The sequence below is a fragment of the Podarcis filfolensis genome (assembly GCF_964270895.1).
Source record: "Podarcis filfolensis genome assembly, chromosome: 16".
Classification (NCBI taxonomy): Eukaryota; Metazoa; Chordata; class Lepidosauria; order Squamata; family Lacertidae; genus Podarcis; species Podarcis filfolensis.
The window spans coordinates 16913103-16935397 of record NC_139620.1 but is presented as its reverse complement, the minus strand read 5'-3'; the positions used below and the strand labels follow the sequence as shown (position 1 = coordinate 16935397).

The 22295-nt window shown below is 47.2% G+C and overlaps 1 protein-coding gene across 15 annotated transcripts in view; it reads left to right on the top strand.

The window, feature by feature from the left end:
- The window catches only part of PC (pyruvate carboxylase), a 269742-nt gene that overhangs the window by 46547 nt on the left and 200900 nt on the right, over window positions 1–22295 (top strand). For 11 of the 15 annotated variants that reach the window (XM_083589358.1, XM_083589350.1, XM_083589351.1 and 8 more), the window contains 4 exons: window positions 14188–14323; window positions 16449–16633; window positions 20078–20243; window positions 21124–21269. In XM_083589358.1, the coding sequence (XP_083445484.1) occupies window positions 14188–14323; window positions 16449–16633; window positions 20078–20243; window positions 21124–21269 (633 nt within the window). Of the gene's footprint in view, window positions 1–55; window positions 239–8344; window positions 8439–8711; window positions 8805–14187; window positions 14324–16448; window positions 16634–20077; window positions 20244–21123; window positions 21270–22295 lie in introns of those variants that run through there. The other 4 variants (XM_083589356.1, XM_083589355.1, XM_083589353.1 and 1 more) reach the window with 4 other exon arrangements.

Sequence of the window (22295 nt, the reverse complement as noted above, 5' to 3'; positions counted from 1 at the left end):
GCAGTATCAGCCTTTGTTTATCTATTGGCCAACTGCTGCCAAAGTTCGGGACTCTCATCAGGTCCTTCCGTGTCTGGGATTCTGCCTGCAGTCTGGAGAGAGACACACACACAGAGGACTGAAGTATCTTTCGGATTTTCTGTTGAGAGACCCACGCGGACTGCTTCTTGTTCTTCAAGACATCGTAGGGTGCGCAGGATTTGCAGTTTCTCGCTTTGAAGGAAGGGGTCTTGAGAACGTGAGTAGGCCAAACCACAGTGGGTCTCTTGGGTCCAAGGCGGCGCATTGGGAAAATGGAGAGGCAGGGCACATAGGCAACAGGCCTCCTGTGCTGTTTGTCCTCAGCAGTTTGTATTCTGAGGTACATTGCCTTTGAACATGGAGGTTCTATGTGACCGATAGCTGCTGCTGGACCTCTGAGGACCCCAGCTTGGTGGTAGAGTGCTTGCCTTGTGTTCAGTAGACCTCAGGTTTAACCTCCCTGTCTTTGGGACTGCCTGAAACCTTAGAGAGCGACCGCCAGTCAGTGTAGGCAAAACTGGGCTAGATGGACTGGTTGTCTGACTCGGTGGAAAGGAGCACCCTATACCTCTGGAGTTAAATTCACACTGGTGTGCTCACTTCCATCTTCTTCAAAGCTACTGCAAGCCAACATCATAGGATGACTGCAAGTTTTAGGAAGCTGCCTCATACTGAGTGAGGCCATTGGCCTGTCTTACTCAGTATTGTCTACACTGACTAGCTATGGCTCTCCAGGGTTTCAGGCAGGAGTTTCTCCCAGCCCTAGCCAGAGATGCCATTGGGGATTGAACCTGGAATCTTCTGCATGCCACTGAGCTATGGTCCTTGATAGCAGAAAAAGCAAACTCTGTATCCCTTTTCACTTTCCTCACCCTCACCTGCTTTGTTGCCTAACAGTTCCTTAACGACATCTAGGTTAGTGAATATTCCAGCATCTAGTGGCAATGAATTCCATAAGCTGATTATGCATTATGTGAATAAATACTTAAGCTTTTATCTGTCCTGAATACCCTGGCAATCATGGTTCCCTTTGGCTCGGTTACCCTGAATCTTCGAGAGAATAAACGAATCATTACTCTTTCTTTGGTCTCTGCGTCACTCATAATCTTTTATGAACCTCTGCGTTGGTTTGATAAGATGCAAAGCTGCGCTGTGAAGGGTTCCCTGTGTTCAGCCAACTTATGCTGAATGGGAGTTGGACCAAAAAAAACCCCTGAAGAGATGCAATTTGGCCACCAGCTTAGTGGAAGTGCCCCCCCCCACCGCAAGAGGTCATACCTTTTTCATAAAAGTTGGCTGTGATTTAGTTACTTTTAGAAGAAATCATTTTGCCAGAGGCCCTTGAGGTGCTTTGCAATTATAATCAGATGAGAGAAGCAGTTACCCAGGGCCACCCAAATCTCAGTCCAAGCCTCTCATATTCTTAAGAACTGCCATGCTGGACGGGTCCAGAATTCTGACTAGTCAGATGCCTCTGGGAAACCCCATAAACAGCAGGTGGGGGTAACAGCCCCCTCACCAGTTCTGCATCCCTAACACTGAGTATTCTGAGATTTACTGCAGAATTTGCATTTACCTGTCACCCTTTCCTGTGTTTCTGAAGTCCACAGCTGCAACTGTGATTCCTGTATTTCAAGGGGTTGGGCTAGATGACTCTTTAGGTATCTTCTAATTCTACAAATTCTATGATTCTGTGAGTGTGGGCGCTTATATGGCCAAAACAAAAAAAACACACACACACAAGTAAGTATTGGGAAGCTTGGGAGAACCCCAGGATTTTCAGAAGTACAAGAGGTATGAGGGTGGGGTAGGGGGGAAATCCCTAAGCAGGGATGGAAGCCAACAGCAATCCGGTGATAACTGAGCATGCTCAGTGACCCATAGAATGCTGATTGGCTGTTGGGTAAGTGTGTGTGGAATGGAATGCTTGGACGAGAGTGCGATTGGCTGGCAGGAATCCTGCACAGGGGCACCCCACGCAGCAACCTTTTGTTGCAGCTCCCGCTGATTATTCCTGATTTAGACAGTTTTAGAGCAATTTCCCATGCATTCGCTCAGACCTTTGTATGAGTCCAGGATTTCCAACAAGGGCAAGTAGATATTTTTGAGAAGCTCATGAGCCACAGCAAGGATGCAATGACCATTCCTTCTTGTTTCTCCCCAGGTCCCTGAGGCATAGTGCCCCTGGCCATGTAGGTTCTGTTTAGCAGACATAATGGGTCAGACAGCTATCTTCCTTGCTCAACATTATAGTGCTTGGAGATTGCATATTGTGATGCCCTTCAGATGTTGTTGAACTCCAAATTCCATTATCTCTGACCATTGGCCATTCTGGCTGGGGGCTGATGGGAGATGGAGGCCTCATCTGCACTACACATTTAAAGCAGTATCATACAACTTTAAACAGCCATGGCATTATAGGATTGTAGTTTGCTGAGAGTTGCTAGAAGGTCCCTATTTACCTCTCAGAGATACAGTTCCCAGAGTTCCCTGTGAAGAGGGATAGATAGTTAAACTGTAGGTCTGTAGTGGGAATTGGGGCCTCCTAACAACTCTCAGCACACTTAACAAACTACAGTACCCAGAATTCTTTGGGAGAACTGTGTTGAAAGTGGCACGATACTTCTTTAAATATAAAGTGCAGATGGGGGCTGTGTCAAGGAAGGCTGGGTACACTGCCATGAGAAAAATTGAGCCATCGCTGTCAGTAGTGTTATCCTACCAAGTCCCTCTTCTGATCCATAAAAGGACCAGTGCTTCAGTTTTTTCAGCTTAGAACGTGCTGAAGTGGGACAGTAGAAAGCTTGGAGCAATATTGTCTTATTGAAGAGAGATTTGCGGGGGTGGGGGTTGCTGCTGCTGCAGCTGCTGAGTGACTTTACACATAACCTGGATAATTGTTTTGTTTGAAGTTTTAAGTCGTGCTCTCTCTCTTTCTGTTTCTGACTCAATCAGAAAGGTGTTAGAAGCATCTGGGAGGATCTGTGTGGGTAGGAGGGCATGCGTCTCTAAAAAATACCCTCTGTATCAAAGGAGGAAGGGATCCCACTTATCTTGTATAAGGGATGTGCTGTTTTTGTCGTTGCTGTTTTTGCATCCTGCCTGGAACATAAGAAGGTAAGAAGAGCCTGCTGGATCAGGCCAGTGGCCCATCTAATCCAGCATCCTGTTCTCGCAGGGGACAACCAGATGCCCCAATGGGAAACTCACAAGCAGGACCTGAGTGCAAGAGCAAATCTCCCCTTCTGTGGTTTCCATCAGATGGTATTCAGATGCATTGCTGCCTTTGACTGTGGGAGGCTTTAAATAAGATTGGACAAATGCATGGAGCAGAAGGCTATCCAGGGCTGAAAGCCACAGTCGCTACGTTCTGCCTCTACTGTTGGGAGTCAGTGTACCTCTGAATATCAGTTGCTGGGAATCACAGGTGGGGAGAATACTCTTGGACTCCGGTCCTGCTTGCAGGCTTCCCAGTTGAGGCATCTGCTTGGCCACTTTAGGAACAGGGTGCTTGGCTAATATGGGCCTTTAGCCTGATCCAGCAACGATCTTCTTACACTTTTCAGCTGCTTTTTCTTAGCAATTGTTATGATGACCCTGCAGAGGAGGTCAGCAACTTTATTCCCATATTGCAGATGGAGGAGTTGAGGCTGAGAAGGGAGGGGGCCTTGTCAAGGATCACCTAATGAGATTCCAGCTGGAGGGACTTTTGACAGTGTTACGCCAACTGACCCTGCACTATAACTTGGCTCCGTTTCCACCTAGCTTTTTGCAAAAAAACCAAAACAACAGAAAACCTTGGAAGAGTTGTGTTTTGAATCTTCTCTGTTTGCTCTTAAAAAATGCCCCTCATCTTTCATGCATAAATTATTTTGCTTGTAGCTGTAATGTATCATTTTTCTTGTTAAATTTTTCCTGTGCATCCATACTCCTCTCCTGTTACGCCAATATGGGCAGCCCTGTTGCCTGGGGCTGATGGGAGCTGGAGTCCAAAACGGCCGTGCTGGCCCAGGGCTGATGGGAATTGTAGTCCAAAACAACTGGAGAGCACCAGGCTGGCAACAGTGTATTGCATGAGGTCATGTGGGGCAAAGCACAGTACCTTGATATATCTCCCAAACTTCTGTTTTGGCAGCTGACGTAGTTTGTCATCTCCCAAGTGATGCTGTTGGCTCTTAAGCCAATATTGTGATCCTCATGTTATTGGCTGCCCACAAGCTGAGGCTGTAAGATCAAAGTGCGCCACTTTGTACAGTACATAAACCTGAAACGTGTGTGCTATTCACTTGTTGACTGTCCCTGTGCCTGCATGTTTTGCAGGACAAGGCAGTAGAGAGGGCTACCCTGCTACAGACTGTGGGGGACGAAATTGCATTTGTTATTTAGATTTGTAGTCCATGTATTCAGAAAAGGTTCAGAAAAAGGCAACCGAAATGATCAAGCAGGTGGAGCGACTCTCCTATGCGGAAAAGTTGTAGCATTTGGGACTTTTCAGTTTAGAGAAAAGGAGAGTAAGAGGTGATGTGATGGAAGTTTGCAAAATAATGCCTGGCACAGAGGAAGCGGATAGAGAGAAGTTCTCCCTCTGTCATAATGCTGAAACTTAGGGATGTGCAATGAAACTGCATGTTGGAAGATTCAGGGCAGGTAAAAGAAAGTCCTTCACTCACTCCCACAGGAGGCAGTGGTGGCCACCAACTTGGGTGGTTTTAAAATAGGATTAGACAAATTCATGTTAGAGAAGGCCATCCATGGCTACTAGGCACAATGGCTCTGCTCTGCTTCCATGGTTAGAGGCAGTAATCCTTTTGAATCTGAAACCCTCAGTTGGGGAGAGAGCTCTTGTGCTTGGGTCCTGCTTGGGTCCTGCCTTATGTTAGTTCCTCAAACTTCAGCCATGTTGGCTTGTAGCCATTTCCAGTTGCCTTTCTATTGATGTGTCATCCCACTTACCTGATTCCCAGCTGGATGATAATTATTATGCTAGAATAATAATTGCAAGGCAAAACATGTCTCAGAACATCTATTTCTAGCACGTTGAAACCTCTGTGGAGTTTCTTCTTCTTTTTTTGTATTTTTACAGACGTTGTTAAACATATTTTGGTTGTGTGGTAGGTGGGCGGGCAGGAAGGGTAAGGGCTATTTGTGATGGCAGAGCTTGCTTCCAGAAGATAACGTCTTGGTAGCTCATTGAAGAAAACGTCACTTCTCTTTGTCAGCCTTTTGTTCTGTGAGACAAGTCATTATGCCGCTTGAGGCCAAGGACAAGATGGCGACTTTCCCCATTACAGGGATGGAAGATGACCAGGCTGGCAGGTGGATGTTACTTCAGCTTCCTCCAATACACCAGAGGGCAGGAGACAGTGATCACATTTACACCACATATTTGAAGAGCTGTCATACCACTTTGAAGAGTCACGGCTTCCCCCAAAGGATTCTGGAACTGAATCCTGTTAAGGGTGCTGAGAGTTGCTAGGAGACCCCTATTCCCCTCCTGCTGCCACAGTTCCTGGAGTCCCCTGTGAAGAGGAATGAAAATCACTTTGGGAAAGCGGAGGTGATCTGGCGGAATGAATGTTGCCTGATAAACACAGGACCTCTACAGAGCGGCTTTTTTGTGCTGTTGAAAACAGGCAGTCTTTGAACAGCTTCTTCATGCTTCTCACAGAATAAGTTCAAGGAGACGCTACAGATTAAGGCCTCCTTTTCACAGCCATCCCTGACATTCTTGCCACATAATTGTGCTCATGGGAAGCTGCTGCTGCTGATAATGCCACAGGTGAAAGGAGTAATACAAAAGGGTGATGACACATGAAGAATTCTTGCATTTTAATAGCTGTTTGCAGTGACATGCTAAAAGTCTGTGGACACAGAGTTGGTCATGCAACATCATGGATGCTTTAGTAGAGATTTCTGCATTGCAGGGTCTTGGACTAGATTATCCTTGGAGCTCCTTCCAACTCTACAATTCTATGATTTTACAATTGTAGCCGTGTGTGTAAATAGAGGTCTTTGTACAATGCTCGGCACCCTTAACAAACAGTTCCCAGAATTCTTGGGGGTAGCCGTGACTGCACAAAGCAGTGTCATGGTGCTTTAAATGTATGGTGTACATGTGGCCTAGCTTAGGAAGGTTCAGAACAGGCATACACAGCTCTATCCACACCCCGACTCTCAGTATCTGCCACCTGAGGCCACAACTTCACCCTGTCTCAGGGCAGGGCTGGCCCTGTGGGGCCTGACTTTGCTCCAAGGCGTCTTTGGCATTAAGCAACCCTTTTGTCCTCCTTCCTTGAACCCAGTTATATGGGACAAACCAAACAGGGTTGTGCTTCTCCAGGAGGTGGGGAGAGCCCTCTTTCTGCAGCTTATCACTTAGTCCTTTCTTGTAAATGAGAAAGGTTCAGAAGGGTTTAAGTGATGCCGTTTTTCTGGTTTGGGGCCAAATGGAGGAAAGGGTAAGTTTTGAAATCTGCTGCAGAATTTGGAAGGTTGTGTACTTGGCTTGTGCAAGATTTATTTGCTCTTTCAGAGACCTTCAGGAACAAAGCCTGTTAAAATTTTCCCTTTGTGGAAGGGAGAAGAGCCCTCCTTTCTTCTTCCTCCTCCTGTGCATGACCACCTTAAGCTGGATCAGCTGACATTATTGATCCCCACCCCAAGAACATAAGATGAGCCTGATGAATCAGGTCAAAGGGGACTCATATAGTCCAGTTTCTTATTCTCCCAGGGCCAACCAGATGCCTGTGGGAGAGCCCTCTCCCCTCCTGTAGTTTCCAGGAGCTAGTATCCATCATCATTGCTGCCTCCAACTGAAGTGCAACAGCATAGCCAAAATGGCTACTAGCCATCGACAACCCTCTTCATCAATTTGCCCCATCCTCTTTTAAAACAGTCCAAGTTGGTGGCCATTGCTGCCTCCTGTTGGAATTGAGTCCCATAGTTTAACTGTGCGCTGCATGAAGAAGCACCGGTACTTCCTCTCCATTTCATTTTTAGGGCCAGTGTTCCACTATAACTAAAAAATAAATAAAAAAATTACAGGTGGACAGTATGGAGGCTTATAACCTAACAATTATAGACATGCAAGAAAAATAGAGGGAGAGGAAAGGGGGCATTTTCAGAAGTGATGGATGCTTATGCATCAAATAGATAACAATTTGGGGAGTAAAAGCAGTGGCTTTGAGGGGGGGAATCTAGTATTTTGTCCCACAAACACACGCATTAACGCTGCAAATGGCGATATATATATTTTTGGACCCCTGTCTCCTGCTGTTTTACTATCACCAATTCATTTTTAAAAGCAGGGTTGTTTTACACCCTGGGAATAGTGACTGCTATTACTAAATCATGCTGTGAACAGGATGTTGTTGCGATGACAATGATGTACATCAGTGTCCCCCATCCTGGGACTCTCCAAATGTTGCTGGACTCTGATTACCAGTCCTAGCCAGTAAGATCGGTGGATAGGGACAGTGGGAGTTGTGATGCAACAACACTGGGAGGGCACCAAGTTGGGTGCCTATCACCCAACACCCTATCACAACATAAGAATGTAAGAGGAGTCTGGCTGCTGGATCAGGCCAGGGGCCCATCTATCCCAGCATCCTTTTCTCTTAGTGTCCAGCCAAAACAAAACAATCATCTATCTTCTGAAGGTTGGAACAGACAGCGTTGCTATTTAGAATATGGCTCAAGGAAACTGGGAGCATTGATGGCAGCATGCCTGGCCCCAAGACCTCTTGGCCGCTGAGTAAGCGCAGCTCAAGAGAAACTTCTCCCCAGCCATGATCCAGTAGGATAGTCATCCCAAAATAAATGGGGGCCTGCCTTTGGAAAGCTCCCATTTCAGTGGTGCTCACCCAGGAGATCTGTTCTCCTAAGAGGAGCCTGCTGGGTTAGGTCAGTGGTCCTTCTAGTCCAGCATCCTGTTTTCACAGTGGCCAACAAGATGTCCATGTGCTGAGCCTTAGTGCCACAGCAAGTCTCCCTCTCCTGCGGTTTTTTGAAACTGATGCTCAACAACATACCGCCTCCGAATGTGGAGGTAGAGCACCAGGGTTTTTGCTATCATAGCCAACTTTATTGCTGGGATAGCTCAGTTGGTAGACCATGAGACACTAACTCTCAGGGTCTTGGGTTCCCACTTTGGGCAAAAGATTACTGCATTGCAAGGGGTTGGACTAGATGACCCTTCCAACTCTACAATTCTATGATTCTATGAAGTTTGCTGCCAACCAGGAATCATTTTGCCCATGGGATGATGTCACAGTAAAGCGCAGCATGATGACTGCATGCTGATGTTACTGAGGGCAAGTGAAGCAGTGCTGCTTTCTCGCTCTGCTCTTAAGTGACTGCTTTTGCCCTCCTTTGATGTGGCATCCAGAATATTGCCTGAGGGAGGCATTTGGGAGAAGGTCCCTCAGCCCTCACATACACATTTTTAAAATTCATAGTGTAGAATTATTTTTCAAATCAAACTTCCATTGTGCTAGCCAATGGCCGTGACATCATCCATAACTAAATATACAACAAAACCACAACCGAATCTAACAGAAACCTTTCTTACAAGGACAGATAAAATAGAGGGGAGTTGCATATGGATTGTGTGAATTAGATCTATCTTCAAGTCCTCTTTACAATTAACGGCTAACTTATCTAAATTCTTTGTCCTTATCTTCCTAGCTGCCAAGAGCATAGAGAGTGATTTTATAAGTTGTAAAATCATTGGCATCACTCGGCAGCCACTCTCTGCTGCAGTTAAGTTGGTTTCCTGCACAAAGGTCTGGATTCTTTTTCTTTGTGAAATAATCCTGCCTCCAATCCTTTCTTTATTTGCCTGCAGAATAGCATTACCCTGGGCTGCTAACTAGCTGTACCTTTCTCTTTCTCCCCATCCTGCAGACCAGAGCCCATGCTACATTTTTTGCTTCCCCTCGCCCTCCCCAACCCTCCTTGTGAGCAGGAGAGCCTTGCTTGGAGCAGATTTAGCAGAATGGCCAGTTTGCTAATGCTGGTCATTTGGAAGCATCTGTCCGGGAACTGCAGCCCAACCTATGTAAGCCGGAGCACCTGCTCAGCTCCGCCGCAGACCCTTAAAGCGACACGCTCAGGCAGGTAGCCTTTATACAGCCTTGCGGTGGTGTGGCTTTCCTCATCGTGGCAGCTGGGACCTGCAAGCGCCCTAGTTCTAATTTGTCAGAGAGTGACTGGCAGAGATTGGAACAGACCTGGATGGTTAATTTGGAGGGTGGTGGGCTGTACTGCAAACAGTCATCCAGCCAGCAGTGGGGTTATATGCGGCAGGGCTGGCCCAGGGGCCTGCTTCCCTCACCCTCTACTCCCCTGTTGTGCTTCTAATCAGCTCATTGGCATGTACAGACAAGTCCCCTCCACAGCCACCACTGTCACCAAGGGGCAGGACAACAGCCAGGAAAGAGGGTTTCTAAATGTAAGCTGTGTTCTGCTCAATTGCGCGTGCATAAGAGGAGAGGGTTTAGGGGATGGCAGACGGATGTGTTAAGAGCCGAGCAGGACGTGCCGCCATCGCTTTGACTGCGAAGAGACGGGTCCCTCGGTCTCCAAATGGCACATTAGACACACGGCTTGCGGTGTGGTGTCGGGAAGGAGGGGGCAGAGAGGCTTGAATTTGCTTTTGTTTAAACGCCTTGGCTTCCAGGTAGTTTGGAAATCCCGAAAACTGCGGTTCCAATGAATCACCGCAAACAAGCGTGCCCGTGGAGCTCAGTTAGATTTGCACGCTGGCTGCCTTCCCTCCCTGAGTTCGTCCTGTTCCGCCCACTCCGTGTGTAGTTGGGGGCTATGTGTCTGCGGGGGCTGTAAAAATTATGTGCCGGCGGAACCTTAATGTTTTAGTATGCATAAATTATGCAAATTGAGCCTCTCTGCACAACTCTGCTCCTGCTAGTCATGGGGAGTGGAGCTCAAGTCCAGCCTTCTGACTAAGTGGGATCTTATCCAGCCACCCCTCTGGCATCTGAGGTTTGCCTGGCGTTGGAAAAGCCTGGCTGCTGGATCAGACCACTAGCTCAGTGGCAGAGCATCTGCTTGCATGCTAAAGGTCACAGATTCAATCCCAGGTGTCTCCAGGCTGGGCAGGAGAGAAACCCCCTGCCTGAAACCCTGGAGAGCTGTTGGCAGTCACTGTTGACAGTATTGAACTAGTTGATTAATTGATTGATTGATTGATTATATTTATATCCCACCTAGAGGATCTCCAGGTTATTACCTGGTTTTCACATGGTTCTCCTCCTCTTTGCTATCCTTACAACAACCCTGTGAGGTAGGTGAGACTGAGAGGTTGTGGCTGGCCCAAGGTCACAGTGAACGTCATGGCTAAGTGGGGATTTGAATCACTGGCATAGTGGGGGGGCCTGAGGGGGCTGTCGCTCTGGGCAGATTTGGGGGAGATTTGGTTGCTCCCCCACAACAGGCTCTTTTCCAACCTCAACACTCCCTTCGGTCATATGAGATGTGCTGAAACCCCTTAAAGTGCCATGGCTCAGTTGTAGAGCACGTGCTTTGCATGCAGAATGTCCCAAGTTTGATCCCGGGCATCTCCAGGTAGGGCAGTGCAGAATTAAACTGTGGCACTCGCTCTCACAGAAGACAGAATGTCCACCAACTAGGATGGCTTTAAAAATTGATTAGACAAATTCATCAAGGTTGTCACAGCAGCGTGCCAGTCAGTCATTCACAGCTGAAAGTTGGAGTTAACTCTTGGTTGAGTGTCAGGCCTAATGAGCAGAGCAGCTCATTCTCTGTGGTCTTACTCCATAAAAACTAGTCCCCTCCTCCCCAGGGCTTTCCCCCAGCCATCAGAGACTGCGTCTGCGTGCAGCCAACCTCTCCTCCACCATTTTAATGCCTCTTCTGGTTCTGGGACACAGGGGAAGGGGGAGACACCTGTGACTCTTCACCAGCCTGACTCATCTCTGCCTCCCTCTTCCCCTTCTCCTTCTTCAGCTTCTGCCTCTGATTCTCTCTGCCATTGACTCTCCCAGCTCACTAAGCCCTGTTAGTTTTTCAGCTTTTGACACCTCCTCTTCCCAGTCTTTTCCCTCTTCTGCCTCTTCCCGCTCATTGTTGTCCCACCACCATTCCCCGTGCTCTGAGCCTTCTTCCTTTGGTGGTTTCCCAGTGGGTTCCTTCCACCATTCCTCTGTGCCCAACCAGTCCATGGCAGAGGAGAAGCCTATTGATGGCTACTAGTCTTGGTGGGTGTGCCCTATCTCCACTGTCAAGAGGCAGCAAATGTTTCTAAATACCGGTTTCTGGAAACCACGAGAAGGGAGAGTGTTTTTGCCCTCTGGACCTGCTTGCAGGCTTCTTATAGATACATGTTTGACCACTGAGAGAACAGGATGCTGGACTAGATGAGTGTGTGGCCTGATCCAGCAGCCAGGTTCTTCTTCTGTTCCTAGATGTGACCCTGCCCCACACCCATCCCCAACCTTACACGTCATTTTCAGTGTTAGAAACGGAGATATGAAAGCTAGGAGCTTAAGCCTAGGTTATGGGTGCAACAACGGAATGTCTAGGCGCGCTTTTTTAAATAACAAGAATACAAAGCTGAAAATGAATGAACTGCAGCTAAAATATTATGTTCATTTTTCACATGCTCTAGTCCTTCCCCTGCCCATCCATATTCTTAAGAGAGTCTCTTCTCCAGTCTTCAGAGAATAGCTGGAAATGGGGAGGCAGAAAAAGCTCCTCCTTTCTTTCCACTCTGCAGTTTTAGTCTGAAATCTCAGGCGCAATACTGCGCCCAGAGCTCAGAAACTGCTCACACTAATGAAATTCCCTGTCGCAAAATGCACCTAGAACAATGGGAGTTTCAGGCACTGGTCATTTTCCCAGCCCTTGCCTGCTTTCCCATTGTTTTAGGATTACCTCTGGCAAGTTTCCGGAGGATCTGTATCTTGAGGAAATGAACAACATGCACCGGAGTTATGGATGGCTATGACATGCCATGACCCTTTGGGTTAAAGTGGATCGACTGTAAGTCAAATAAATATAGACTCAATAAAACCATTGCTCTCCTATAGGCAAAAAACCATGCCCCCCCCCAGCTCTTTTTCTCCACCTAGCTTGAGTGGCTGTTTTCCTTCCAAGGACTTTGGGGACAGGAGGGACGGCCGCCATCACCTGCATGCTAATTTTGGGTCTTGAGTGCTGGAGCTGCTATTGATTTTCGGAGGTATAAAAATAAATCTACTGTTAAACTGCTGATGTCTTTACTATATCCCCGTTTAGCTGCTATAGCACACTGCGTGGCAACAGACAAAAAGTCCCCCAGGCTGTCTTGGGGAGTGAGGGAGCCGTTAAAAAAGTTATTAGCCTTCTTAGAAAAAAGAGAAGAGGGAGGGAGGAGGATCATCATCCTAAAACTGAGTCACAAGGGAGCCCGCCTGCTGAGCTTGGGGTTTTTTTTGCGGGGGGGGTTTGCTGCGAGAGCTGACTCCAGGTATCGAAGGAAGCCTTCCCCAAGGTCTTGCGCTCTGAATACTTTGGACCACCACTCCCATCAAGCCTGGGTCTGATGGGAGCGGTGGTCTGAAACAGTGGTACCTAAAGTGGGCTGTGGGATAAGAGGCAAGAGGGGGGCAGGGGGGGCACTGGAGGTGGGGGGCCCTCTGAGCATGTTAATCGCTTATTTATGATTGACCAGGCGAGAGCTAGAGCGAAACACCTTCCTTCCTTTGTATTTGAAATTCTGCTTCTCCCATTGCTTTCAAAGCTATTCCCTTTGGTCATGTTTGTTTGTATTTACAATTCTGAGCTGTCACAATTATTGGTAATAGCTATTGATTTTCTCATCAATTAGCTGCATTACATTTGTGATAGATGGACATTTGTGCATGTTTGTTGAGCACTTATATAGAAATACTTAATCCTATAAATTTCCTTCACCCTTACACTTTCATTAGTAAGGATGCTTTAAAGTATTTTTCAAGCAGTATCTGGTGTCACTGGATCAAGTTCAGTTTTATTGAATTAATTAAACTGAATAGTTTTAATTGGGATTTTGAAACAATGCACAATTTTTACTGTTTTGAATCGGAATCGTAGAGTTGGAAGGGATCACGAGGGTCATCTAGCCCAACCCCTTGCAATGCAGAAATCTTTTGCCCAACATGCGGCTCGAACCCGCAACCCTGAGATTAAGAGTCTCATGCTCTATAAACTGAGCTATAAATTTTATTGCCTTATTATCTTTCTTAGTGCTTAGCTAAAGAACCCGTGAATCTATGAGAGGTGACCATGTAACTGCTGCCTAAAAACCTCCAATGAAGGAGAGCCCACCACCTTCTGAGGGGGTCCAAAAGCTCTTACTCTCAGAAAGTTCTTTCTAATGTTCAGTTGGCATCTCCTCTCTTGTCATTTGAATCCATTGGTTCGGGTCCTTCCCTCTGGAGCCACAGAAAACACATCCATCTCCCATGTGACAGCCCTTCAGAGGTAGTACATTGACATCATGACACAAGTAGCTTTGCCCATGAATATGTCTAGCCCCCTTTTAAATGCATCCAAATAACTGTGAGAAAGCTATCTGTGGGAGAAGTGGCTTTGTATGTTCAAGATGGTAAAAAAGTGTCAACTATCCATTTCCCTCGTTAAGGTTAAGGAAAAGATCACTGGATGCTTGCGCCACTTAAAGCCCATCTTGACTCCACGTTGCCATGAAGGCCCCTCCGAGTGCCATTTTAACTCTGAATCCCATCAACCTGAGATCTCTGCATGTTTGGAAGTGATTTAGAGTGCAGTGAACAGCGCTCAAGTGTACTGGAGTGCATTACCCAGCTTCTTTCTGCCTTTAACTGCCACCTGGAGAACTATTGCATTGTTTAAGTTTCCTGGAAGGAATAAGGCAGTTTTGACTACTGCTAGTGGGGGGGGGGAGCCTTGATGGGTGAAGGCTGGGCAGTTGCTTGTGGGGTGGGGGTGGGGGGGCTGCTCAGCCAGGTCCCTCTTTGAGTCTGGGGGCTGCTGCCATTGATGCCACAAGCTCTGATGTGTGTGGGTCTGTGTCAAATTTGTGCTTCATGGTCCTACTTGAAGGGTCAGTGTCCTGTCCTGTGTGCATCAGTGGTTGTGAGAATGCCTTAAAGCTAAGCCTGCTGATCTGTCCCTTTTTCTTCGCAGATGTTGCAGCTGCGTTTTGCCAAGGGAGGGGTGGCCTTCTTGGCCCTCAAGCGGCTCTCGCTATGCCCTGCTGCTTTCCACAGCACCCAGCGCGTGGAATACAAGCCCATTAAGAAGGTGATGGTGGCCAACAGAGGTGAGTTGGGGCTAGGGCTGGGGCTTTGGTGGGCGGGAGCTGTTGGGGACCATGACTCCTGTGCTAAGCCATTCTCATTCCCCATCAGGATCTGTGCCACCCTCCCCTTTTTGATGTCCAGAAGACACCTCTCCCCAAAAGGAGCCATAACATTCGCCTAGAAGTCTCTGTCTAGTTCCTTGGCCCCTTTGTTATTCCAGATCAGAGACATCAGCAACACAGAGGCCAGACTCCAGTGGCACCATGGCCACCTCTGTGCACAGCCAAGGCTGGAGACTCCATAAGAGTGGAGCTCCAGTGCTGTTTCAGTAGCAATCATCTTCAGACTGAGCTACAGCACTAGCTCGGTTGCTAGCTGCTCCTTCTGTGGGAGGAGCCTCTTCCGTTTAAAGTGGGGGGCAACCTGCTTCAGCACTCATTGACCCTGAAGAGGCTGTGGTTCTATTAGGGCAGCACAGCATCCTCAGGTTACAGAGGCAGCAGCACAATGGTTCCTCTTGTAGGTGTGCTTCTGGTTGGCTTGATAGGTCTGAGGCTGGCCCTCCCTCCCTCCAAATCCCCGGCCACATCCCTAGGGCCATGACAGGAATGCTGGTTCTTGCATGTTCCCGGGGTTATGCACCAAACCCTGCAAACCGATGCCAGCCTTGAACACTGATTAAACCCTGACATCAGGGCAGTATATGAATTATAGAGATAATAAATAATACATAAAAGAATCATGGAAGAGGCATTTCATTGTGTGTGAGGGAAAAAAGGGTGCATCTCCTTCAGGACATTTGAAAATTAAGGTGCAGGCATTGCTAATTACTAGGTTGTCATCAGGGCAAACTATATTTTAATTACTGGCTCTAAAAGTGTTTTGGCTTATCTTAATTATTGTTTTTAAGTTTGTTTTTATTATTTTGTGTTTTATGATGTTGTTTTAAATGTTGTAAGCTGCCTCGAATCCCTACTTCAGAGAAAGGTGGGATGTAAATGCTTTAATAATAGCAACAACAGCAATAATAGAATTGTAGAGTTACAAGGGACACAAGGGGTCATCTAGTCCAACCCCCTGGTACTTGAAACTAGAGAATCCCTGACAGATGGTCATCTGACTCCTATATATATATATATATATATATATATATATATATAATAATTTTTATTAAATGATTTTATGTTACAAAAAAACATTACAACCATACTACCACAAAATGTAATTGAGAAATAAAAATTACATACATCAATATTTTGTATGTTATTTGTTATTTATCATCTTATTTCCTCTCAAACATTCCATACAACACACACACACACACACACACACACACACACACAAATAACAATGATAATAATGAAAATAAATATTTCCCCCCCCCTTTTATCTTACAGAATCTTTTCTTCAATTTTGACTTCCTGTCAAGTCCCTTCGCATATGTTTTATCTTACAATTGAATATACACAAAACAATAAACCTTTCTATATAAATTTTCCAATACATTCAGAAAATATAATAAATCCTTAATTGTTATCCACTTCCTTTTACTTCCTTTGTCACTCGAATGCTAGCATGGAGTCAAAACTATTATTGTATTTTTGAACATATCTTCTATAACCATCCCATTTTCCCGCATCCAACCCCTTTATAAAACCCTCCTATGAATGAAAGTCCACCATTTTCTGAGAGAGTCCATTCCACTGTCAAAACAGCTCTTACCATCAGAAATTTCTTTCAAAGGTCTAGTCTGAATCTCTCTTCCCTCTGGGGCTACAGAAAAAAAGCTTAAACTGTGCTGCCCAGAAGTGGACACAGGACTCCAGGTGGAGTCTGACCAAGGCAGAGTAAAGCAGCACTGTTAATTCTCTAGATCCTGGAAACTAGACTTCCGTTGATAGAATAGAATTAGCCTTTTTTGCTGCTGCATAAATAATAATAATAATAATAATAATAATAATAATAATATAGGCTGATGCTTGATACCTGCAGTTCTCCTGGCTGCTAAAATTAATTTAATAATAAAATCACCTGATTGATTGATCAATTGAGGTATGTGCTGAGTTGATCAAATGGTGTATCTGCTTCCACATTGCAGCCCCCCTCTCCCCATTTTCGTGGGCACTCAACGTTTGTGTTTTCCAGGGGAGATTGCGATCCGGGTGTTCCGAGCATGCACTGAGCTAGGCATCCGGACAGTGGCCGTGTATTCAGAGCAGGACACAGGGCAGATGCACCGACAGAAAGCGGATGAAGCTTACCTCATTGGCCGGGGGCTCCCCCCTGTCCAGGCCTACCTGCACATTCCGGACATCATTCAAGTTGCCAAGGTAAGGACGACACTGGCTCTCACTGCCGTGAGTGGAAAGAGCTATGGGGAGGCCAGGAGGGCTGAACCTATAAAGGAAGCTGGTGGTCTCTATGTGTTCTCACCTGCTTAAAAAAGCATTTAACCCCCCCCCCCCCCCCCAGTTCTCAGCTGCTGCCTCTTCCCCAGCCCTTCATCTCTTTGGCACATAGACCTATACTCTGCTCTAGCTAACAAGAAAACATGACCCAGAAGTTCCCCCTCCCCAGTCCCTATGATTGACAGTGCCAAGGAAAGGGGGGGGGTTGCGTAAATTCTTAGGAAGAGCCACCTTCCTTGGCTCGCATTCACAAGTGCTTTATTAACTCACTTTGAGGTTTCCCCAGTTGGAAGAGAAGTTCTGGATTTAGCTGCCAAAGTGACAACCTGCCTTTGTCCTCTCGCTTTTCATGTGCACAGTTAAAGCTGGCAAAGGAAATGCTCCACTAACAAGGAGCGAATGTTGGAGGAGGCCTGGAATCCACAGGGTTTGCCATTAGCAGTGCAGCTGCAGTGCAGCCTCATTGACGCTGAAACAGTTGCAGGACCTGTAGGCACTTTGTTTGATAGGCAGCAGGAGTTTGGGGTGGTTGTGAGTGGTGGGTCCCTCCGCCTCGGTATAGGTTAAGTTTTCCATTGTGCCCATGTGGGAGAAGCTGAGTGCTGAAAAGTTCAGGACAGATAAGCAGTTGGTTCCTTACCTCTCTCACCCTGACCTAGCCACTGTGATCCACACGAAGGTCACCTCCAGGCTTGATTATTGTAACTCACTCTATGTGGGGCTGCCCTTGAGACTGATCCAGAAACTCCAGCGGGTGCAGAATGCTGCAGCGAAACACTCTACGGGGTCCTCACCACGGGATCACATTCACCCGGTACTATACCAGCTGCACTGGTTCCTGGTGGAGTACAGGATCAGGTTTAAGGTTCTGGTTTTAACTTTTAAAGCCCTATACGGCCTAGGACCCTCATACCTACAGGACTGCCTCTCCTGGTATGTCCCACAGAGGTCCTTACGGTCTTCAAATAAAAACATCATGGAGATCTTGGGCCACAGGGAGGTTAGGCTGGCCTCGACCAGAGCCAGGGCTTTTTCAGCCATGGCCCCGATCTGGTGGAACGCTCTGTCACAAGATACTAGGGCCCTGCAGGACTTGACATCTTTCCTTAGGGCCTGCAAGACGGAGCTGTTCCGCCAGGCCTTTGGCCAAGGCACAGTCTGACCCTCTCTCTCTTTCTGTAATCATCATAGAACTCTAGCCCAATGGTTGCCATTAATTTGATTCTGAATTGATTTTAGAATGTATTTTAATTAATTGACTGTGTGATTTTATGTACACTGTGCTTTTTTAACTTGTTGTTAGCCGCTCTGAGCCCAGCTTTGGACAGGAAGGGCGGGATATAAATAAAAATTTATTATTATTGTTATTATTATTACTATTAGAGAAAGTCATTCACACAGCGCATAGTTAAACTGTGGAACTCACGTCTGCAGTAAGCAGTGATGATTACCAACTTGGATGACTTAAAAATAGGATTGGACAGATTTATGGAGAAGAAGGCTATGAATTGCTACTAGCCATTTGGAATACTGTGTGCAGCTGTAGTCACTTTACCTCAAAAGGAATATTATTGAGCTGGAGACAATTCAGAAAAGGGCAGCCAGAATGATCGAGGCTCTAAACAGCCTCGGCCCAGTATACCTGAAGGAGTGCCTCCACCCCCATTGTCAGGCCCGGACGCTGAGGTCCAGCTCTGAGGGCCTTCTGGAGGTTCCCTCACTGAGAGAAGTGAGGTTACAGGGAACCAGCCAGAGGGACTTCTCAGTCGTAGTGCCCGCCCTGTGGAACGCCCTCCCATCAGATGTCAAGGAAATAAACAACTATCTGACTTTTAGAAGACATCTGAAGGCAGCCCTGTTTAGGGAAGTTTTTAATGTTTGATGTTTTATTTTGTTTTTAATATTCTGTTTGGGAGCCGCCCAGAGTGGCTAGGGAAACCCAGCCAGATGGGCAGGGTCTAAATAATAAATTATTATTATTATCGAGGGGATAGAGTTACACTGAGGAAAAGTTGCAGTGCTTGGGAGGTGACCTGATAGAAGCTTATACAATTATGCATGGCTATGAGAAAATAGATAGAGAAAAGTTTTTCTTATCTCATAATGCTAAAACTTGTGGACATCCAATGAAGCTGAATGTCAGAAGATTCAGGAGAGATAAAAGAAAGAACTACAATGAGGGAACTCCCTCCCACAAGAGGCAGTGATGGCCACCAAACTGCCTGGCTTTAAAAGAGGATTAGACAAATTAATAGAGGAGAGGTCTGTGGGTGACTACAAGCCACAATGGTTATGCTTTGCCCTTCACAGCTGCAAGCAGTAATGCTTCTGAATACTAGTTGCTAGAAGCTACAAGACGGAAGAGTCCCCTTGTGCTCAGGTCCTGCTTGCTGACTCCCCAGTGGGCATGTGGTTGACCCGCCTTTGAGGACAAGATGCTGAAATGGATGCGTTGCCTGAACCAGCAGGCTCTTTTTGTGTCCTTAATGCGAGCACTGAGAGAGAGAGAGAGAGAGAGACAGAGAGTGAGAGAGAGACAGAGAGGTTTTCTGCTGGCAAGCATTATGAAATTGAAACGTAATTGAAAACCAGCATTGCAGTGCCCCCGAATTAATGGTCATCAGAGTCAAATTTGCTGAGCTAAGTTGTGAAAATGAAGCACAATCAAGAGATCAAATAATTTGTAATAATAATGGCAGCTATACATAAAGCATTCAAACACTCATCTTAATACACTTTCTTTCTACGATCAGCTGTCACAAGGCAACTTGACATTAGAAGTTTTCAGCAGTGTTCCATAAAAATCACAATGTGAAACAGCCACCACCACAGCATCAGCTTTTGTCTGTCTATGAAGCCACCAGCAAGATAGGTCCATAGCATTCTTCCTAATTTGCAGAGGGAGGAATTGAGAGGGCGAGAGAGAGCCCTAGGCTAGTTCATTCCAGATGCTGATGGACTCCAACTTCCATCAGCCCCAACCAGCACAGTTAATGGTCAGGGATGATGGGAGTCACAGTCACAGATTCCCCATCCCTGAATCAGAGAAGGGCAAGTTGAAGTTGAATGTCAGAAGACTCCAGAGAGGTAAATGAAAGTCCTTTTGCATGCAGTGCATATATAAACTATGGATTTCCCTCCCACAGGGGGCAATGATGGCCACCACCATGGATGGCTCTGAAAGAGGATTAGACAGATACATGGAGGAGAGGGCTGTCAATGGCTACTAGCTAGGATGATTTTATTTGCTGCATTTATATCCCACCTTCCTTCTCTACGGAGCTCAAGGCGACATATATAGCTTCCCCCCTCCTTATCTAATCCCCACAACAGCCCTGCTTAATTTCAAACTCTGTGTTTCTGCAGGAGAACGAAGTGGATGCTGTCCACCCTGGCTACGGCTTCCTCTCTGAGCGATCTGACTTCGCCCAGGCCTGCATTGAGGCCGGCGTGCGTTTCATTGGGCCCTCTCCCGAAGTAGTGCAGAAGATGGGTGACAAGGTAGAGGCCCGCGCCATCGCCATCTCCGCAGGTAAGGGTTACGTTGACTGACGAGCGAGGTCATGCCTGACTCCCAACTTGCACAGAGTGCCTTATCCAATAAGAAGGCAGGATCAAAGCAGACGAAAGTCATCTAACACTAGCAGTCTGTGAGCTAGGTCTGTTCCCTCTGCTCCAGTTCTTTGTGTCCTCTGCCCCTCTTCCCTGCCTCCTAACGCAGCAGGTCTTTCGTGAAACTGGAGGCTTCTGAAAAAGCAAGCGGGTATGGAGAGCCATTGCAAATTTGGGGAGTGTTACAGAGATGCCACAACGAAGCGCAGAAGCTTTTAATTCTATTTTTATCCTGCCTTTCCTCAAAACTTCACAAGGCAAGCAATGTGGTCCCTGCCTCTTTTTAGAGATAGGATATTCCCCCTGCTTCCCAGGCTGCTTGTCCTGGTGCACAACCATTGCCTTGATACCACTTGCACATCCCTGGCTTTTAGGCCCTGCTTTAAACCTGGAATTGCCCCAAAAGATGTGACCTGCGGGGGGGGGGGCAGAGGGTGGGGAACAGGGGTAGTGGGTACAATAGGGAGAGAAAAATAGAATTGTAGAGTTGGAAGGGAGCACCATGGGTCATCAAGTCCAACCCCCTTCAATGCAGGAATCTTATCTAAAGAATCCCTAACAGAATGCCATCTAGCCTCTGCTTAAAAGCTTCCAGTGAAGGAGAGTCCACAACCTTCCGAGGTCGTCTGTCCCACTGCCAAACAGCTCTTACCACCAGAAAGTTCTGACCTTTCACCAGAATCTCCCTCCTTTCAATTGGAATCCATAGGTTCAGGCCTCATTCTCTGGAGCAGCAGAAGACAAGCTTGCACCATCTTCTATTGCCTTTCAGTCTCCTCTTCTTCCCTTCTGCTCTCCAGGGGTGCCTGTGGTTCCCGGAACAGATGCCCCCATTTCCTCGCTCAGCGAGGCTCAGGAGTTCTCCAAGACTTACGGGTTCCCCATCATTTTCAAAGCTGCCTACGGCGGAGGAGGGCGGGGCATGAGAGTTGTGCGCAGCTATGAGGTAAGGGCTGCTGCTTTGCTTCTCCTTGGCTTGCGGGGGTAGGGATCTTGCACCCTTCCCACTGGGGGGGCTGTGAGGCTGGGTTGGTAGGTGTCCGGCTCTGTTAAAGTTTCAGGTCAGACATATTGCTTTGTTTCTTGTTTGGTGTGTCTTCAGGAGCTTTCTCTTGAAATCCTGCAACTTTCTATACCACAAGCATTCCGGTTTACATAGCATCCTGAGTTGGCTGTGCCATAGTGCAAAAGTGCCCCTCCGGAGGGCAGTGGCTACTGAGACAACATCCTGAAGGGGATGGTCCGATTGGGACATGAGGGGTGGGGAAAATTTGAGGAGGTGCCCAGTGATGAGACTCAGCAGGTATGGGAGAGCCGCCTCAGGATCCCAGGGTCATCTGAGGTGTCAGAGGAGGCAATTGACAGGCAAGGAATCTGATTCTGGGGAGGGACCCAGTGGGTTGTTACCTTGCCGGCCATTGCCTGTCTCGCCCTCCCTGGCACCGTCTCCAAAGCCAGTCACTGCTGATGAGACTCTGCCCTTCCGGGAAGCGTCCAACACCCAGTCTGGCTCTGATCCATCGCTGTCACCTCCTCTCTTGCCTGGGACACAGAGACGCCAGCACAAACAGTCCCCAGTGTGGAGCTCCCATTTGCAGGCACAAACCCAAGCTGCATCCTGCTTCGAATCATAGAATTGTAGAGTTGGAAGAGTTCCAAATCGTCATCTAGTCCAACCCCCTGCTGTGCCTGTCCCTCTCCTTTAGAGCAGGAGCCCAGGGGGGCGTGCCAACTGTTGGATCGACATTTTAGCTCACCTAGTCGTGCCCTGCGCTGGCTGGTGCTCCTTGCTTTGCTTTCTTCTATAGTAGAAAACAAGATCCAAATTCAAATCCTTCATGCAGCAGGAGCCAAGACAATAGTGTTGGGGAGACATTGGATGGTCCAGCGCAAATCCACCACAAGTGCAGTATTAATGCGTCCATGGCATATTGCAGGATGGCCCCACAAAAAACCAAAACACCAGCCTGCA